General features: G+C 46.0%; 1 protein-coding gene across 6 annotated transcripts in view; it reads left to right on the plus strand.

Moving 5' to 3' along the window:
- Vps13d (vacuolar protein sorting 13 homolog D) overlaps window positions 1-19,303 on the plus strand; it is a 227,774-nt gene that overhangs the window by 179,313 nt on the left and 29,158 nt on the right. For all 6 annotated transcript variants that reach the window (XM_026782068.1, XM_026782067.1, XM_026782066.1 and 3 more), the window contains one exon: window positions 3,299-3,494. In XM_026782068.1, the coding sequence (XP_026637869.1) occupies window positions 3,299-3,494 (196 nt within the window). The remainder of the gene's footprint in view (window positions 1-3,298; window positions 3,495-19,303) is intronic.

The raw sequence follows: 19,303 nt of genomic DNA on the forward strand, positions 1-19,303 counted from the left end.
CCTGGTGAGGTGTCTTGGTGAGCCCGCTAGCCATGTAGTCCTGGTGAGGTGTCTTGGTGAGCCTGCTAGCCCCTCACCCACCCTTTCCCTGAAGTCCTTGTCCCTCTTCAGGTTGCTGTGCACATCGCACTTCCTCTTGGTTCTCCAGTTTCCATTTCCGAGGGCATCAAGTATGATCCTGCCATCTCCTCTTAGATTCTGAACCTGCTGCTCTAAGACTATTTTCAGGGGGTGAGGAGACAGCCCCGTAGAAGTGCTGGCATGGCAGGCAAGCACCAAGGCCTGAGTTTAGTCTCCAGCATCCACGACAAAAGCTAAATGTGGTAGATCCGTGGGGCTTGACAGCCAGCCAGTCAAGTGAAAGGACACATTCTCCACCAACAACCACAAGTGGGTGACACCTGAAGAATGACACCTGAGATTGACCTCTGACCTTAGCATGCATGAACACACTCATACACATGACTGCCTCATGCTTGCCACTTGTCCCTTCCAAAGAAACTGATATAAAGAGGTGGCTGCTGGGCATATGGCCTTGGTTTCTCTGCATCTGTAAGACACAGATTATAAAGTCATGTAATTGCAAAGCAGGTGATGGCAGTCATCTCTTAGCCACCAGTTATTGACCAAAAGTCAACTTGTCCACCAATGTTCCTCAACCACTTGGTCCTTTGCGGCGAACTCCTCAACCAGCGAGAAAGAACGACCACGACACGAGGATTCTTCTCAGACCACGCTTTACTGGAGTGCACTTGGTTGAGAGATAACATGAAGCGAAGGGGCCCGAGAGCTCTAAGGCAGCTGCTTATATATGGAATTGGCACATGGGTTGCCCTGTGATTGGTTGCCACCATCAGCTGACACCAGACTGCATCGAGATAGGCCCAGGGACCCCCATTCACCGCGCATGCGGGAAGTGGGGGACAGGCAGCTCTCAAAAGGCATCGCCAAATATGGAGTATAACCGGCAAGACAGGATGTGGTGCCATCTTGCAATGGCGGTCCTGTCTGGCTCCCTGCAGTCCTTCAGCTTCACAGATCCAAGTGCTGTCCCCAGATCTTCTCTAGATACTTCCTGCTCATAGTCTTGCAAGTACCTGTGGCAGTCTTCATTGGCCATATGGCCAGTGGTGTGTAGCTTGCTGTCAGATGGACTGAGTGTCAAGGAAGCAGAGGGACCATCCAGAGTCCCCTGGCCTATAGTACTTGCTCAGCAGTGGCTGGCAGGTTTGATTAGATCCTAGAAATCATGGATACCATGACTATCTCCCCCAGATTTATCAGTCCCAACTGTCTGCATTTGAAACAAGGGGAGATAATATTTTATAATGGTGTAAGCATGACTAATCTTATGCTTAGGATACAGTGTTTATTGTAGTGGGAGCTTTGGAAGATATCTTTGCTTTGCTGGGGCTATAAAGATGGCGGGCAACTCCCAAAGCATCAGGCTGGATGTAAAGTTGGGATAAATTAATCTGTTTATAGACTTTTAAAGTGAAGTTTGGAATAATCATTTAGGACTAAAGATTTAATCATCTTTATTAACTACAATGATAATGCAGTAACTGTTATAAGTATCTAATTGCTATTCTTTCTTCAGAGAGAGGTGACTGACCTTGTTTTTTGGATGAACACAACCGTGTCCTAAGAAGCTGGGTGATTTGTTCACAGTGGCAAAGTCACCTCCAATCAAGGATTGTCCCGATGCTATACATAGCCCTTCCAGGAACCAGTTAGGCCAGTCTGAGACTAGAACCAGTGCTGCCTCATCCAAGAGGACACTCTGAGCTCTGGGCAATGTATCTCCTTTAGGAGGAAAAGGCTCCCATGATAAGAACAGAATCCATCCAGTCTGGGTTGAAAGCTGGAGTCCTAGGGCAGATCTGATGGCTCAGCACCTGATGACCTGCATTCAATAGCCAGGCCCCACATGGCGGAAGGAGAGAACTAAGTCCTGCAAATTGTCTTCTGACTTCTCGTATGTGCTTCAGTGTGTGTGTGTGTGTGTGTGTGTGTGTGCGCGCGCACACACACAAACCACACGTGCATGTGGTCTCTCTCTCAATAAGTGAATAAAACCTGAGTCTTGCTTGACTCGGGTCCATTGAAGTCTGTCCTTAAGTCCTGGCTGTCCGGCCAGGACTGCTGTTTAAAGCTTAGGGTAGGGATGTTGCCTCACTGGAGCAACAGGACCCCGAATCCAAAGAAATGCTGTGAATTCTTAGTACTTTCTCACCCAACCAGTTTCCTTTCCCAATTTGTCTCACTAGAGCTGAAGAGTGCAGAGAGCTTCCTCACACCCCAACTGTCAGAGGGTAAACATCCTGTGAGTGTCCCTGGCCCAAGTCCTGGAAATGCTCACTGGACAGGGCCTGCCTCTTCCCTGCAATGCCTGTGACCTCGTTAGCCTTTGCCAACTTGTGGCCGCTTCTGGGCCTGCGTCAACCATTGCTGTCAGCTTTTAAAATGTTTGCATGCCTTTTTCACTTCGATTGGTCTTTTAATCTTGACACAAACCCAGGGTCCTGGTTAGCCTTGGCAGCCTTAATGAATTATTTGGGGTGCCTTAATGCATTCCTCATCATTTGCTCTAATGGTCTCAGCAAAACATGCAGTATTATAGAAGCCATGTCAAACATTTGGTGGTATTGGCTGTTCTCACAGTATCCAGGGAAAACTGAAACGTGTAGTTAGCTAGCCTTCTGCCTTATATTTCAAAGGATCTCAAACCTTTCCCAAGGACCCTATTTTCCAGTCTTCTATTGCTTCACCCCTTTGTCTGTATCTTCTCTCTCATTATTGCCTATATGTTGCCTAAGAATTGGAATAGGAAACAAAAAAGGCCACCACTAACTTTCCAGCCTTTTTTTTCCTTAATTGATTGACAAATGATTTATTTTGAATCTCATTTCTTCAAGGCTGACCTTGAACTCATTATGTAGCTAAATTCAAATGACCTTGCATTTCTGGTTCTCTTTCTCCAGTGACACTGAACCCTGCCTCTGTTCACAAGGCAGGCACTCTACCCTCCAAACTCTTAATACAGCCCTAGTCCAAGGTTTGGTTTTGTTTTAATTATCCAGGGCACATGTTCCTTCTAACTCACAGCCTCGTACAACATCCTCTGATTCTGGACTTCCTAGACAAATCCCTGGGTCCCTTGACTTTGACCTGTCTAGAGATCAGCATATTGCCTTTATTATTCCAGAGTCATGAACTGGGAGTGGGTTTGAAAAGGTTTTGGTTTTGTCCTTGACCGGGTCACAGAAACCTTTGTTTTTGTTTTACTTTCTGCTAGGTATCATTGGTGGATTGACCAGCGTCATCACTTCAACAGTGGAGGGTGTGAAGACAGAAGGAGGTGTCAGCGGCTTCATATCTGGTCTTGGCAAGGGACTGGTGGGCACTGTGACCAAGCCAGTGGCAGGGGCCCTGGATTTTGCATCTGAAACAGCCCAGGCAGTGAGAGACACAGCCACACTCAGTGGTCCCAGGTCAGTTCATGGCAAGAGTGGATCTCTACTTTTGAGCCCAGGTCTGAGGCTCCTCTAATCCATAGTGATGTGTTTAATGATATGCTGTCTGCATTAGTTATATGTTGTTTAACTTCAGTACATGTAGCAGAAATGTCTGACATGTGCAGTAAAAGTATGTGAAAAGGAGGCACCTCAAGGCACGAAGAAAGGATAGCATGTGACTATAACCCCAGCCCTGGGGAGGTGAAGGCAGAAGAATCAGGAGTTCAAGGCCAGTCTGGGCTGCACGAATCCTGCTCTCATTCCACCCACCTACAGAAAAAGTGGCAAGTGGTTTTCCATACATGCATGATACTAGATTGGGTATAGATAAGAGAAGACAGTGTCTGGGTCTTTCATCAGAGAGGTCAAAACTAGGATTACACCGTTAGACGTTTCCCCAAGCTAATTGTGCCTCTCATGCCCATCAGCTTGCTGAAGGCTGGTGGTCTTTGCTCTTAGACCCAGTGTAATTCTAGAGCACATGCTGTTGCAGTTCATCACGAGGAGTATTCTCTTAGCTTTCCACACTCCCACAAGTTGGTGGTTCTGCTGTGGTATATTGTCTTGTCTTGACACCTACTAGGACTAGAAATCAGAGACGGCCCTTGTAGTGCCAAATCCCACAGAACTCAGCACTTTAACTTAGCTGTTTGGTTAATGGTCTGTTTTAGCTTCCCTTCTCCAGAGAGGCAAGGAGGGTGCTGTTCCCAGTGGGCTCCACTATGTCCATAGGGAATTGACTGCAGCTCAAATAGTTGATGTTCCCCAGGTAAAGCACTGCATCTTTTCAGAAGCTGGGCTGTGCCCATACCTGTTGCTCCTTCTGAAAGATTTAAAGTGAAAGTCAACTCCAACTAAAAGGAATGCCCTAGTCTGTCACCAGGGAGCTGCATCAGTGCTGTGTTGTCTCGGTAGGGAAAGTGCTTGTGATTATAGACCAGAACTTGTGATATGATACATCTGGAAGTGGCTGTTGGTGGGGGTGGTGTGGGGTAAGTGTTGAGGGCTGTGGAGTTTAGCTGACACCTGAAGCTGCATTCTGTTCTCAGGTACAAAGGTAAACCAGCCCTGGCGTCTCTTTTGAGGCATGCATACAGTAGTGAGGACAGGCAGGCAGTAGAGTGTTTCCAGCTAGTTCTTTATTTCTACCCAAAGCCCAAGAAGTCTCTTCCAGCATAAAGTGGAAATACAACTAAAGAACCCAAACATCTCAAAGAACTATTATTTATTAAAACCCTAAAACATCAAGAGATTGGTTTGTTTGCTCAAAAAATTTTTTCTTGAGGTGCTGGAAAGGTGACCCAGTGGTTAGGAGCCATGCATTGCTCCTTGAGAGGACCCAAGTTCAGTCCCAGCATCCGTGTTGTGCAGCTCACTGCCACCTGCAAGTCCAGCTCCAGGGTGTGTTCTCTGGACTCTATGAGCCGTAACATATGCACAGACATTTTCTCCCCACATTTACACATGATTAAACATTGAAATCTTTAAAGATGGTTAATCCCAGCTCTCGGGAGGCAGAGGCAGGCAGATCTCTGAGTTTGAGCTCTGTCTTGTACAGGCAGGGCTACACAGAGAAACCCTGTCTCAAAAAACAAACAAACAGAAAGATGGTTTCTATGCTGCAAAAGTTAAGACTGCACAGCACTGGTTTGCAAGCCTCGGGAGGGTTTGTATTCTCTCTCGGAGTACACATCGTGGCACCATGGTGCTGTAGGAATAGAGCTGGTCTTGTCATTTTTCCCAGTTACCCAGCACTTCACAGAAAGTTTGACTTGGTGCCATCTGCTTTCTGTGATTCACTCATTCATTTCCAGTCAGTACATGTTGATGGAAAATTTCCTGTGAACTCTAGGCTGAAAATACAGCAGGGGATAAGACTGCCCCTAGCCTCGGACTACTCAGGATTAATCAGGGCAGCAGACCAAACTACCATGTAAATAATGATTTACAGAATGATGCCAGGTGACCCGAAAGTGATGCAAAGATAGTGTAGTGATGGGTCTGATCAGTAGAAGTGCAGGCCGGGAAATGGTCCAGAGGTCTGCAGAGTCAGGACACACCTTTCTTCTAGAGATGAAGCCTTGAAGTGCAAGTAAGGATTGATCAGGGAAGAGGAAGTCCCCAAAGGGGAGCCTGGCGGAACAGACCAAGCAGACAGAGCTTCTTATAGAGCTTCAGCGTTGCCTAGAGGCCTCCATCTGGCCAGCCCCACTCATCTTTGAGCTTCACTTATAGACAGTTCAGAAAGCCTTGTGGTTATCCACAGCCACGCAGCTGGCTCGAAATGGTAAAGCCAGATTCAGGCAGCCCATCTCCTGACCCCAGCCCAGCCTCTGCTGTAGAGGGCCCTGCTTGGGCACTAGCTCTCTTAGAAACAAGCCACAGAACTAAGTGAAGGGCCTTTGGGCATGGGCCACTCAGAGGAGGAGCTACCTGCTTGAGTCTGTCCTCTCAGCTCCCACAGGCAGGGCTGGTGGCTGGGAAAACCACAGCAGCCATGCACACAGGCCAGCAGATCCATCATGGTGCCCTCTACTGTATTGCAAAGGTGGAGCAGGGTCTTCTGAAGGGTGAGCAGTAGGCCTAACACTGGGTTCCCTCTGCATGTTTTTCTAGGTTCAGGTTATTAATGAGAAGCCATGTGTTCGTGAGAACAGAGCACTTGACCCAGAAAACAGCAGGGCAGAGTCCCAACCTTGACTCATTGGTTCGATCTCTAGCCTGCCCATGCCTCAGCATTTTCAGTCTATAAATAAGAGATTAGATATACCTGTCTATTAAGTCTGCCTCCCAAGGATGTGAAGCCCAACCAGGGTTATTTTTAATATAGAAGTCATGAAGAGCTATGATGAAGATGGGCAATGTTATCTTCGGGTCATGCTCAGAGCTCCCTGCAGGTGGAGAAACGTGTCCTCCTCTCTGGGCTTTGCTCCGATAACATTGGGGTCTCTTGAACATCCTGACGCTACCCAAGGGATAAATCACTCTGGCTTCTTGGAAGTGAGGTACATCCATCCAGCCATCCCAGTTGGTTGAACAGGATCCAGGGGTGTTACTCAGGGTTTTTCCCCACTGTTTAGACAACAGGGACTAACAAATGATTTGAAGGGATTAAAAGTGAGATTCTGACCGAAGACTGACCTGAGCCCAGGGAGCTCGCCAGGAACAGAACCCAAGAGTCCAAGAGTTCTGCCTCTGAGTCTGCACTTGGAAGAGACTCTCTGCTTCCTTTGCCATATTTCATCCCATTGAAGGCTTAGATCTCAGCCATCTATGTTTTAAATGACCCAACTTTTGAGCAGATGATAGCAAAGTAAGTCATAAAACTGTGAACGAGTGCTCTTTCCAGTAATCCATCGGCATAGTAGCTTTACAGGAAACACTGGCTTCTTCTCATGTTTATTTGAGCATGGCTTTATTTATAGGGAACCCCCCTCCTTATGTCCTTTCAGATTAAAATATTTCCAAGTTCCTCTCCTTCTTGGGCATTCCAAAAAGACAGCCACCTAACTTTCTTCCTATGTTCCCATGCAGTCAAACAATCCTCAGGAAGGCAATGGGGGAGGGGAGAAGAGGGCGGAGGACAGCAGTGTCTCTGGCCCCTGCATCCATGTTGTAGACCAGTAACCCCCCTCCCCCCGCATTTGTTAACTCTACAAGTATGTGTGGTTTGGAACTGAAACAGGAAGCTTTTTCCAAGGCAGTGTTTTGCTGGCTCAGGGTGCGTCTTTTAGTCTGTGCAGAGTGGGCCACATTCATCTGTTCTCAAGTAAAGTTTGTAAAAATGGCACAGATGCCTGTGGTGCCATTGGTGCCACGGGAGAGCAACTGCTACCCTCTGAGCAAACCAGGCTGAGCAGGGCAGCCAGCCTTGTGTTTGTCTGGTTCTCTGCCTGAATGCATGGTTCTAAGTGGGGATGGGAAGGGGGTATCAATGGGTGAAGGTGGCACTGCATGCCTGGGCCCACTTCTCTGTGTGTTTACGACTCTGAGCAGCACAGCATGTTGGGAAAGTAGCAGGCAGAGATTTATGAAGCCAGGCCCTGGGGTTTCCTCCAAAATATTTCTTCACCTTTTTAGTCAAGACCCCAAAAGGCAGGAGAAATGGGAGTTGGCAGAACTTGAAATATTTAAACCCATTTAGCAAAGCCCAGGAGTGTTGGGCTTATCTGGTTATTTAAGTTAGATAAGGAGGAAGGGAATTTGAAGGATGATGATAGATCAGTGTTTAAGAATATAGCCATCAGGACCGACGTTCATGAATCCCAGGACTCTACTGAGTCCAGAGACAGATCCCAGTTGCTGAGCAGCTTTTGAATAGGCCTGAGTTGGTTTCACAGAGAGGATTTATGTGGGGGCATCTTTGACTTTTTCAGTAAAAGCACTCCCAAGACACCACCCAAAATTTATTAATGACAATGTTAACGGCTGGCTGGTGGGAAACCTAATGGCTTTTTCTTAGAATCCTTTTTGGTACAGCATTTGTGCTTTCCTCTGGCGCCCAGGAGTGAGAAAGAAGCTCCCAGAGCTTCCCCATTGTGGTGAGAAGAAGCTCCCAGAGCTTCCCCATTGTGGTGGTCCTGCGCTGGGTCCTCTGCCCTGCACTGGTGTTGCATTGAGGTGCCCAGCAGCTTTGGTTTGGCCTGAGCCTTTAGGGACTTCCCAAAGAGCAAAACCTAATAGAACGAAAGGTGTTCATGAAACCATACATGCGCTCAGTTTCCCCAGCTGTGTTCAAGATGGGAAAACAGACCCTTTATCTGAACAGGGTCAGCATTTCTCTGGAAGTTTCTGTTTGGTCTTCAGATTACAAATGAATTTTATGATTTTTTCCATGTTTGTTTTAAGAAGGAAATATTCTCACTTGGTACTCAGTAAAATTAACACTTCTGGACATGTATTGGGTATTTCAGCCTGTGGCTCCACCTCTCACTTGTTTAAATTTCTGCATGTACCTTCCAGATGAGAGCTGTGAGCAGGAGCAAGGACGTGGATGTGGGTGTTGACAGGGTGAAGCTGGAGTTCTCTGTGTGTTTTGTCTGTGAGGCTCTGCATCCTTTCTTAGGTGGTTTTGTGGGCTAACCTGGTACCCTTCTGTCAGGGTGGGACATGATTATTAGTATGCCTGAGATCCCATTTTCATGAAGCCAGAACATCATTATCACTTCCAAACAAAGAGAAGGGACTGTCCTGTCTCCTACAAAGCACAGTGGACATCATGACCCACTTCATGTGTCTTCTGCTCATGGCTACACAGTGAGAACCATGGCTTCTCAGTCGTTCATCTTGCTAGACCTGGTGTCTCGGGAGCAGGTGTGGGCGTAGGTAGATCATTTGTTCACATGCCTCAGTCTTCCCTTGCTGCCCTGGAAGCGATGCTGGGAGCTGTGTTAAGACTCTGGCTGTCTCACTCTGGGCTGAACTCAGGCTGAGGGAATTACAGGAGAAGATATTTTTAAGAAACATCTTAACAGGCCTTCATGCCTTATAAGTTAAAATTCTCTTGCAGTAACACAAGTAGAGAAATCTTATTTTCTGAGACAGACTTCTTCCCTCTTGCTGAACTCTAAATCCTCCACTCCCCTTCACTCAAAAGGCCCCAGACAATGCCGTCCTCATTATAGCATGACTTATGGAAAGCTCAGCGCTACTGCTGAGAGAGAAAGGCGAGGTGTGTGTGTTCGTGCTCACATGTATTTGAGAAAAGCCTTCCATTTCTGAAATCCCATGACTCATTTTTATGCAAGATTATCTGTTAGGGGAAAAAAACCACTTTTTTGGTCATGGTACATTATAATCATTTCTAGAAAGGAGAGCGTCTAATTTTTGCCATTTTTGGCATGCCAGGATGACTGACTTCATGGAAACAGCACGATCCTGCTCCCAGAGTAAAAATCAACTGAACTAGGAAAGAGAAAGCATGAGGCTCAAGCCCAGGCCCTGTGTCTCAACCAACATGCCCTTCACAGAGAAAACACCATGGTGGGCTGGACTTCTGCCGTTTGAGAGGGAACCAGTAATCTGATCATTGGTGGTTTGGTGTAAGGCGTTTACTCTATCTCCCTGATAGGTCACATACTGAGGCTTATTCTTAGTTATGGATGCCTGGCCTTAGTTTGGCTTGTTTCTAGCAGCTTTTCTTATCTTAAATTATCCTGTGAACCTTTTTTCTCTGGACTTTTATCTTTCCTCTGTATATCTTACTTTCCTTCTTACTCTGTGGCTGACTGGGTGGCTGACCTCTGATGTCCTCCTCTCCTTCTCTTGTTCCATGTTCTCCCTCCTCCCAGATGTCTCCTTCTATTTAATTCTCTCTGCCTTCTAGCCCCACCTATCCTTCTTTCTTCCTGGCCATTGGCCGTTCAAAAAGACTGCTGAGCCTTGCCAGGACAGAGTAAGATGGTTTTGAAAAAATTTCCTGCCTCTGAAAATGGTCTGTCAGTTACTCTAGACCTTAGCCAAAGTTGGTTGCTCCTACATAGCAAATGAGACTTTGGGTGATTTCCCAGGTAGCCAGATGTCTCTGCCATCTACTGTACGTTTTAGAAGCTGTTTGATTGCACTTCCTGCCTATTCAAGTAATATTATCTTCCTTCTTAGGCCTTCGATGGGATTGAAGATTAGATAGTCATAATTACCTTTCTCTTATGATCTAGCCATGCCCTTTCTAATACAAGACTTAGACTCCTTAGGATAAAATGATTATTAAAACATTTAGCATATACTCCTTGCTTAATATTGTTTATGCTGGTTGTAATTCTAATTTTTACATTAGAATTACAAATATTGATATTTGTCCTTATTGTATGTAGTTTTGTATTATGCTTGGAACTCTCTTATTTAGACAAAAGGGGGAGATGATGGGGAGCCTTCTTTAGCCAGTGGTCTTTAAGAGGCTGGACCAGGTTGGGGTATGACTTTGGGTACCAAAAAGCTGTGGTCCCGCCCCACTTGCTCTCTTCTTCCCGCGAGCCACCTGGATGTTAGACCCCATTTCTATTTCCTTGCTGTGATCTGTGAGTTCCCTTTTAATAAAGAAAAAACTTTAGAATACTCTTTTCAGAGTTAGCTTGGGATTATTTGACTCATGCTCTCCCATTTGACGCATTCTGCATCATAGACCATCAGACGTTTTAGACAGGCACGGTAACAGCTTCACAGAGTTAAACAAATGCAGCGGAAACAAAGTCACACACCTAAGAATAATATTCTCCAACAGTGGTCTGTTGTGCCTGTGTTCAGTGAGTTCACAAGACTAACATTCGAGGTCTGTATGTTATGTATGAGCTTCCAGCAAAGTGGTACCCACAGTTCCCTCAGAGAGAAGTCTGTATTTTGTGTCTAAAGAAGGGTAGGCAGCCATTTACTGTCTGTGGGAGTCCTCTGCCAAGGCCTCAGAGGCATTATGTTTAGGTTTTGTTGCCTGTCATAAGCTTTGAATCCTTACTGCAGTGGAGTCTTTGTCTGGGACGAGATTGGACTCTTCCTAAAGATCGACTTCAGGTAGAGCTGAAGCCCCTCTCCCAGAGAGCTTTTAGTGGAAGGAATTCTGAGCTACACAGAATCAATCCCCTGCTGCAGACAGCAGACAATGGGAATTTGGAAATGTGGTAGGGATGAAGGACCATAGGCTTGCGGGAGGAGTGGTGGCGTTACAGTCCCCTTCACCTTCTTTCCACCTTTCAAATTTCTCACTAATTTGTCTTATCAGAGAGGAATAAAATCAGATCAGTTCTGCATTTTCAGTGGCGGTATACTCTGGGTGAAACGGTCTCACCGTAGTGGACTTATATGATCATGTCAGTTGACAGTGTTACGAATCAGCATCCTGAGTGGACTAAATGCAGACTGGGAAGTGCTTTCTAGTTAGTGAAGATTTGAGCATGGATGGGGCCTTAGAGCAGGGACCTCTGGGGAACCCCCCACTCTGTAATAACCCAATTCTTATATTCATGTACTTATATATGAGCTACAGGTACATAATAGTTTTATATTGGTAATCTCTAATGAGTGTGCAATGGCCTTTTCCAGAACCTCCAACAGAGTGCAGGTAGGAGCAGACATAAGGATTCAGCTGTTTTTGATTAAGCAAGACTCACAGAGATTTGCAAAAATGTAAAACAGTCCCCTCCTCTCACCTTCAGTGACTCTGCAAACACATTAGCGGTGACAGGTATCCCTGTACCTGGTTAATTTCCCTGACAAGCTGTTCTGTTGGAAAATCCAGTGATGATCCCTCCTCTTGCTGATAAACAGCACATATCAGTGATGGTGGATTTATCTGGAATATACGAGGGCAGCAACAGTAACGCCATGCTCCGCTTTGGACTCCTGCCAACCATTGTCAGCCCTCCTGGCTTGCTCCCGAATTTTACTAGGTTTCTCAAAGTAATGATTGGGAAGATTGTATCACATACCAGAAAGACCTCTTATAATAATTTGCCTAATTTAGTCCTTCGCCTTAACCTGCCCAACCCAATAAACTTTCATTTTGGCAACGTAAGTGGTGAGCAGAGAGCCCAGGTCCATCCTGTCAGAGGCCACTTGGTCAGGCTAGCACAGCCCCAGCAGATCTCAGGTGATGGGGGGACCGTGTCTTGGTTTCACAGTTTATTGCTCAGCCACTCTGTGGCTTTCTACCCTAGCGAAGCTGGTGCAGCAGGGCCAGCCCACGGCATTTGGATAAACCCTTTGAACTCCTGGAGGGAAGCTGTTTTTATGAGGCTGCTGCTCTGTGTTCACACTGGAGTCAGCTCCTGGTACATTTTCCCCAAACAGACTTCAAACATCAATAATGGCAGGGGCGACCCGGGTCATATCATAAAATTCCCAGCGACCACAGAAAACTTCAAAGTGGGAGAACAGAGCCCCACCTCTTCTTGTGAAGAGCTTGGGTCCTGGGGATCCTGGCTAGAATCCAGTCAGCCTTGCTGAGTAAGGCAAAATGACCAGGGCAGTGCTCACGGGCTCCCTAGATTTTACCGGCTGACCTCAGTGGGAATAACTGACACCTGTCCTCCTACTGTAGAACTAGCTAAGCTGCCACATGTGCTTGTCTAGCCCTTAGAGCAGTGGTTCTCAATCTGTGGGTCACGACTCCACAGGGCTCGCATATCAGATATTTCCGTTACAAATCATAACAGGAGCAAAATTACAGTTCTGAAGCAGCAGTGAAGTAACACAACACGAGGAACTGGATTAAAGGGCTGCAGCATCAGGAAGGCTGAGAAACACTGTCTTATAGGGAGGATGGGAACCTCTGATAGGTTTTTGTGTCTTACAGTTTGAACTGTAGGGGACCCCATTAATTCAGCTCACCAATTCTTGACTTGTGATTTCCCAGACATAGCTGCTTAGTAGCATTGCAAATTGACAACAGGCATTGGTTATTGAACACTTGTTTCTATGCATGCCATAGGTATTAAATGAGAATAGGTGAATAATGGGGGACAAACTACTTTGAAGAGTCTTCAGGGAGAGCGTCTCCAAGCTGTTTGGTTTGTGTGTTGATACTATTCATTTATTTTACATGTATGTCTGTGTGCCACGTACATGTCTGGTGCCCACAGATGACAGAAGAGGGCATTGGATCACCAGGAACTAGAATTACAGATGGTTGTGAGGTGCCATGTAGGTGCAGGAATGGAACCCAAGTCCTCTGAAAGAATGGCTCATAATCACTAATCATCTCCAGCACTCTGTTAATGCTCTTAACTCCCTCTTACGTGTACACTAAAGTAAAGGCAAGGTACTTAAAATACACTTGTTAGTGATTTAATGGCTTAAAAAGAGTAAAACTGTGGCCAGGAACCACCCTTATTTATTTCTAGGTTTACAGCAGCACTTTCAAAACCAAAAGTTCAGTCACTATTTTTAAAGTTACCAGATGGACGAATCTTCAATTATTCAGCTCTTTGTCTCGTGTATTTAGTAACTGTTACTTTGCAGTTGTTGAGAACTATGTTTAAATCCTATGATTTTGGCCTGAACTGTTTTCCAATAGCACACTTTTTCTTTAAAACAAATATCTTAATTTAGCGGGAGATAGCCTCTCTTCGGGGCGACGGAGGCTTAAGATAGGGTCTCACTCATTCCAGAGGCTAGCCTAGAACTCCTGATCCTTCTGCCTCTGTCTCCCAAATTTTAGGATCACAAGCAGTGCCACCAGACTTCAGCATTTTAACTTTTTTTTTAAAGTCCAAAGACTTTTAAATGTCTCAGTAGCTGACTGCAGTCTCTGCCCACCCTTCCCTGTACCTGATTCCTGGTGCTCAACCCCTCCTAATAGGACATAAACAACGGACTAAAGTATGAGTCCCCCAAAGCCCAGCCTGGGGCACCAGTATGTTTATTGGGCTTACAGAGCACTTACAGGAGGGGTGTGGGTGACCCCAGAGCTTCCACGCCATCCGAAAGTCCCACCAAAGCATGGATGCTGATATCCCCTTAGCTGTACAGGTCAAGTGTCCCTCAGTCCCCTTCCACTGTCTGTGCTCTAGCACCCCTGAGACTCTGAGGCTGTGCACGGTTGGGGCACATGTGCATGCAGTTAACTGGGAGAAGCAGATGGGCCTGACTGAGATCCTCCCCACATCCCTCCTGTGGGGGAATAGCAGCAATCAACAGGCATGATCTTTAAGGTCTCTTGGAAGTAGTTGCAGCTTCTCTGATGAAGATGAAGGATATTGTACTCTGGAATAGCACTCTTCAACAGTTTTATGGTTTCTTCAATTTGGAGGTATCTGTCTCTTTAATTCTAAAGAATGAACAGATAAACTGCTAGTCCCTCACCCCATTAGACTTTCTGTTGAAATACACACATGTTCCTTCTTCTTTTCAGTATAATTTGCTCATACTGATTTGATAAATCAATATCCAGATTTTGCATTATGACTATATAAATGGTATTCCCAGTGAAGCCACATAGTTTACTATTATAGTTTTCTTTTTACGTTGTTTGGTTTGTTGTGGTCCCCAAGCCCACCACCCCACCCCCAAGTTTCTAACTGCCTTTAGTACTGTTTGCTTAGTTTTCTATTTTTTAATGTCCACATGCCTATTGCTAATTTATCCACAAACTCTTCTCTGTGCATTTGAAAACAACTTAGATGGTTATCAGTTCTTTCTCATGGGAATTCCCCGTAGACCTAGCTCTCATCTACCTTATGAACTGGCCCTCCCTATGGACTGACCCACCCTGTGGACTGATTCTCCCTATGGACTGTTCCTCCCCATGAGCTGGTCCTCCCTATGGGCTGGTCCTCCTCATGGGCTGGTCCTCCCTAAGGGCTGGTCCTTCCCATGCTCTGGCCCTCCCTATGGACTGACCATTCTGTGCATCATCTCCTGGAGTACTCCTGTTCTAAACATTTTCCTTCTGTTTGTATTTTTCTGTCTTTTTCTTTTCTGAATAGACAGTACTTGGATGTTGCTGATTATCCACCTCTGTCTAAGGCTGAGGAGGGCTCTGGAATGTCATGTGATGATGACCTGGTGGAGCCCATTGGCTGAACTCTGTCATGAGGAGGAGCAGGCAGATGGGTGTCTGAGGAGATCTGCAGGTCCAGCTCCTCCTCATACAGCCTTCAGCCCAGTCCTCCTGCTTTCACCACCTCACACACACCTCCCTGCTCCTTCTTTATACCCAGGCCTTCAGGGCTCCTTGGGGCCTTCGTCTTTCGGAAATCTAGCAAGTTCTACCATACTAATTAGTTCACTGCGATGTGGCTTCCTCTCCCTCAGGCTTACATTTCATCACCGTATGTCCATCTGTGTTTTGGCTTCTAAAACTTGTTGACACCTTCCTTTTCTCCATTTGAGTGTGTGCCATGTTCAGTCTTCTGCTTTTACTTTTGGGGAGCAGTCCCTAGACTAGATAAAACCCCCATAATGCCTACTTGATGCTAATCCATCCATCCCTAGTGCTGTCCTTTCCCTAGTAGTTGTGGTATGAGATGGTTTCCTGAAACCCAGGGCACTATGTCTGCTCACATCCCATTATACTTTGGTAGTGTTAACACAGAATAACATTGCTAGCATTTAGAAGCCTTTCTTGTAACCCAGGCCCAGTTCTATGTGGTTTACATGGGTTATCTCAGTTCACCATCACAGCAACTGTGGGACATCTATGAAGGAAAGCAGTCTGTGGCCCTTCTCTCAGAATGATTGTTGCCAGTCTGACCCCAGCTCTGAGTCTGGTATTGCTCTTTAATCTTTCTTTCTGTGTGTTGTAAAGGAACAGGTTGTAGAAGGCTCTTGTCAAATCCAAGGGACATGAAAGAAATAGCACACCCGATGGTAGTGACATGGGCCTGTCACCACCCCTCCTTGAACCATTAAAGCTATTCAGAGGGGCTGGCAGCTGGTGAGCGACTTCCTTAGATCCTGGGTGCTGATGGGTGTTTGTAGTTTGCAAGGGAAGTCGCTGAAAGTTTTCTTATCTTGACACTCGGAGGGCAAGAGGTCTTTCTTCAAAGAGAGGGGCTTGTCTCAGAAGGAGAGTGGGAAGAACATAAACCCACGGGTTCTGTCTTCCTGGTGCTGGACAGACATGTGACAGCCAGTGAGAAAAGAGAACAAGCTCCAGGCGCTGGTGGCTTCCACATCTCTGTGGCACAAGGCCCTGTTGGCAGCCCATGATTTGAGTCAGTGTCCTGCCCCTCGGCCTGGAGCAAGCGTTTTCCCCTCTCAATCTCACTTAATCGAAGGTGAGATCGCTTTGACTCATAAGGACTAGGGGTAATAATACCTACCTCAGTGGGTGGTGATGTGGATTGAGTTATAGAATAAATATAAAGCATTCAGCCCGGCACATTGCAGCTCACTGCTGCAGCTCGAGCAATGACATTTATTTCAGTGGTCTCTCCTGAGTGTGCAATGTACAACAGAAGTGAAGCAACAGTTGTGTCAGTCTGAAATCTGGCCGACTCCTCTCTCTACTATGAATCTTGGGAGTTCTATGTTGTGCTTGGTTTTTGTCCTCCTTGTTCTCATCACATAAAATCAACAGCTAAATCAGGCCTAGGAACCTGGCTGGAACTGCTGCCTGGCAGGTCTCACCTGGGCTCTTAGCCCACATTCAAGAACTCTACTGGAGAAGGTGTGCAGAGGCCATGAACCTTCCCTGAACCCACTTGTGATGAACAGGTGACCCCAAACTGTTATTAGTGTGTGCTGTAAATGAGATGCCTCTGGGATCCAGCAGAGTTCAGCCAAAGGCCCCACATGACATGGAAATCTGCCCTAGAGCCAGTCTTGTCGGGTAAGAATTATGTAGCAAATGTCTCCAAACACTGGCATCTGTGTCTGCTGGGTGCAGGGCACCCGAGCCTGATGGAGTGCTTACGGAAATGTGGACAGGGCATGCGACCGGTGACAGCTGACAGACTGGTTTTTGGCCCCTGCTGCATATCCAGCTCTTTGGATAAACAGCTTTAAAAGCATTACATGGTTTGGAAAGCATTCTTCAAAAAACGGTTATATTTTCCAGACGCATGACAATCTACGGCTCAGTGTTGTGTAAGGGTTTTAAATTGTACATCCAGATTCCTCTCCAGCAGGGCTCTCGTCACTGTTGAGGGCTGTGCATCCGAATCTGCTGGACAGTCCTCTCACTGTATTGCCATTTAGGCTGGGCTCCCTAATATCTGCTTAGAAACAAAACACAGCAGCATACTCGAGTTCAGGGCTAAGTGTTTAGGATGAAAAACTGTTTCATTTTACCTCAGTGTGTTTGGCTCTTTAAAAACCTCCCCATCATGTCTTCTCTTCATAATTTGGCAGAATAGAGGTGGTGGGTAGCTTATTCTAATGCTCTGAGCCCTTGAAGAACTTTCTCTAGGCTATAAATGCTCATTCCCAATTCACTTGAAACCTCATCCTCCCTCTATTCTGGCCTATTCCCAGAAATTTAACTCATCACCTCTTGAGCTTCCTAGAAAATTCTGAATGACAAGGTAGGTGGCTCTTGGGACATGGCATTCAGGCCTGGCATTTTTTTCTGGGTCCTTTCTGAACCATACAGTAAATACAAAGTGTTCTATCTAGTGACAATTGAAGAAAAAAATGTTTTTAAATCAAAGTCAAATATACTCCAGACTTTTTAAGTTTCAGGGAAGGAGTCATAGGGTTGTTGTTCCCAGATTGCAGTGGGAGAGCTGATGGACAGCTGGGAATGTCATCCTGATTTATTTGTTGAAGTGACCGTAGTCACTTCATGTTCTTTTAACATACCTGTGCAGGATCAGTCTCTCCTCGACTCATCTCTGTGTTCAAAATGCCCAGTGTGGATGTTCTCTTCGGGTGTCAGTGCAAGTAGCTCTCATCATGAGAACCAGGGTTGCAGACTGAGGGCCCCAAATCCTAGTTCGCATCTGTTTGCAGATTTGTGAGATAGCTTTGTCTACTCTCACCCCCTACCCAGGTCATTCTGTCCAGTGGCAAAGGGGAGAGGGTTGTCTGTGTCCTGGTCACATATGTGTGGCATAGTGAACACCTATTGAGTTCTCTGTGGGAACATCAGAGAGTGGACTTCTTCCAAGATTGGCTCTCCAGATATGGGAAGAAAGTCCATGAGAGATGTAAAAGTTAAGTTCAGTACTGTTCTGTTGAAATTAAAGGCATTAAGTCAGTCTGGGCTGTGTGGCACTAAAGCATTCCTCAGCTGCTGTGGCTCTCGTCCTATGCCCAGCTGGACTAGCCCTCTTCAATTGGTCATATCTGATCACCCAGAAGATTTGAGTCATGGGCCCAGCCTACCTGTCACTGCGTCAGCCCTTCCTCTGAGTTCTCACAGACACCTCTGAGAAACAGATATACCAGGCTAGCTCAAACTGGTGGAGTGGGTCACTGCAGCCTACATAAAATGTAATGTCTAGGAGCCTCTGTAAATGGACCACTTTCCACAGCATCCTTCCTTGAAGAGGTACTTGAATATTCACAGTGTTTTGGTTTTTTATTTTCATTTTTTTAAGCTGCTGGTCAACATCAAAACAAAATAAAGACCTTGAGAGGCATTTTAGAAAGGGTGAATGTGTATGTTGTTTGCAAGCAAATCCCAAATCTATTTCTTCTTGGTCCCCCAAACCCATATATCATAGCAGTGCTTCTTGTCCTATGTTGAGCATAGGTAGCAATGTTAAGGAGCTGGCGGAAGAGATAGCCCATGGACGGCCAGGAGGGACAGGTGAATGGTGGTGAGTCTGCAGGCAGTAGCTCTCGCCATATGATTGGCTGCTACTGCTGCTGGGGTAAGTAACTTGTGTGCCTATATTTTCAGAGTCTGGTTGCCTTGTTTGCTTTTGATTAAATGTCCCTGGAATATTGTCATAAAGTGATCTTAAGATAGAAAAGGTCCAACAGGAAGTGGAGGTATTGAGTCCACTGCTTTTAAGTTCTCCATGTCAGTGTTGGTGATGATAGACTGTCTTTCTCAGGGACCGGCCAGAGACTCTTGATACATGGAGTCTCCCTGTGGGCCAAAGCAGACCTCTCTAAAGGGGTTGCACTCACTAACTCGTATTGACCTGACCCACGTGACAATGTAATGTAAATGTTCTGTTGACTGCCCTTGGAGAGGTGAGGTGTCCTTAGAGTCAAAGCTAACTGAACACTGACCACATATGTAAGCAAGTAGAGACAAGTTCCATGGATTATGCATTTCTCTTGAGAATTTCCTTGATGAGCCTATCTTTTTGTTGCTGCTTGTTTTCTGCCTCATGTGGTTCTTTGTAACATTTTTAGCAAATGGAAATAAAGATATGCAGAAGAGGGATTCTTTTTTTTTT

Source organism: Microtus ochrogaster, chromosome 10, assembly GCF_000317375.1.
Source record: "Microtus ochrogaster isolate Prairie Vole_2 chromosome 10, MicOch1.0, whole genome shotgun sequence".
NCBI classification, from domain to species: domain Eukaryota; kingdom Metazoa; phylum Chordata; class Mammalia; order Rodentia; family Cricetidae; genus Microtus; species Microtus ochrogaster.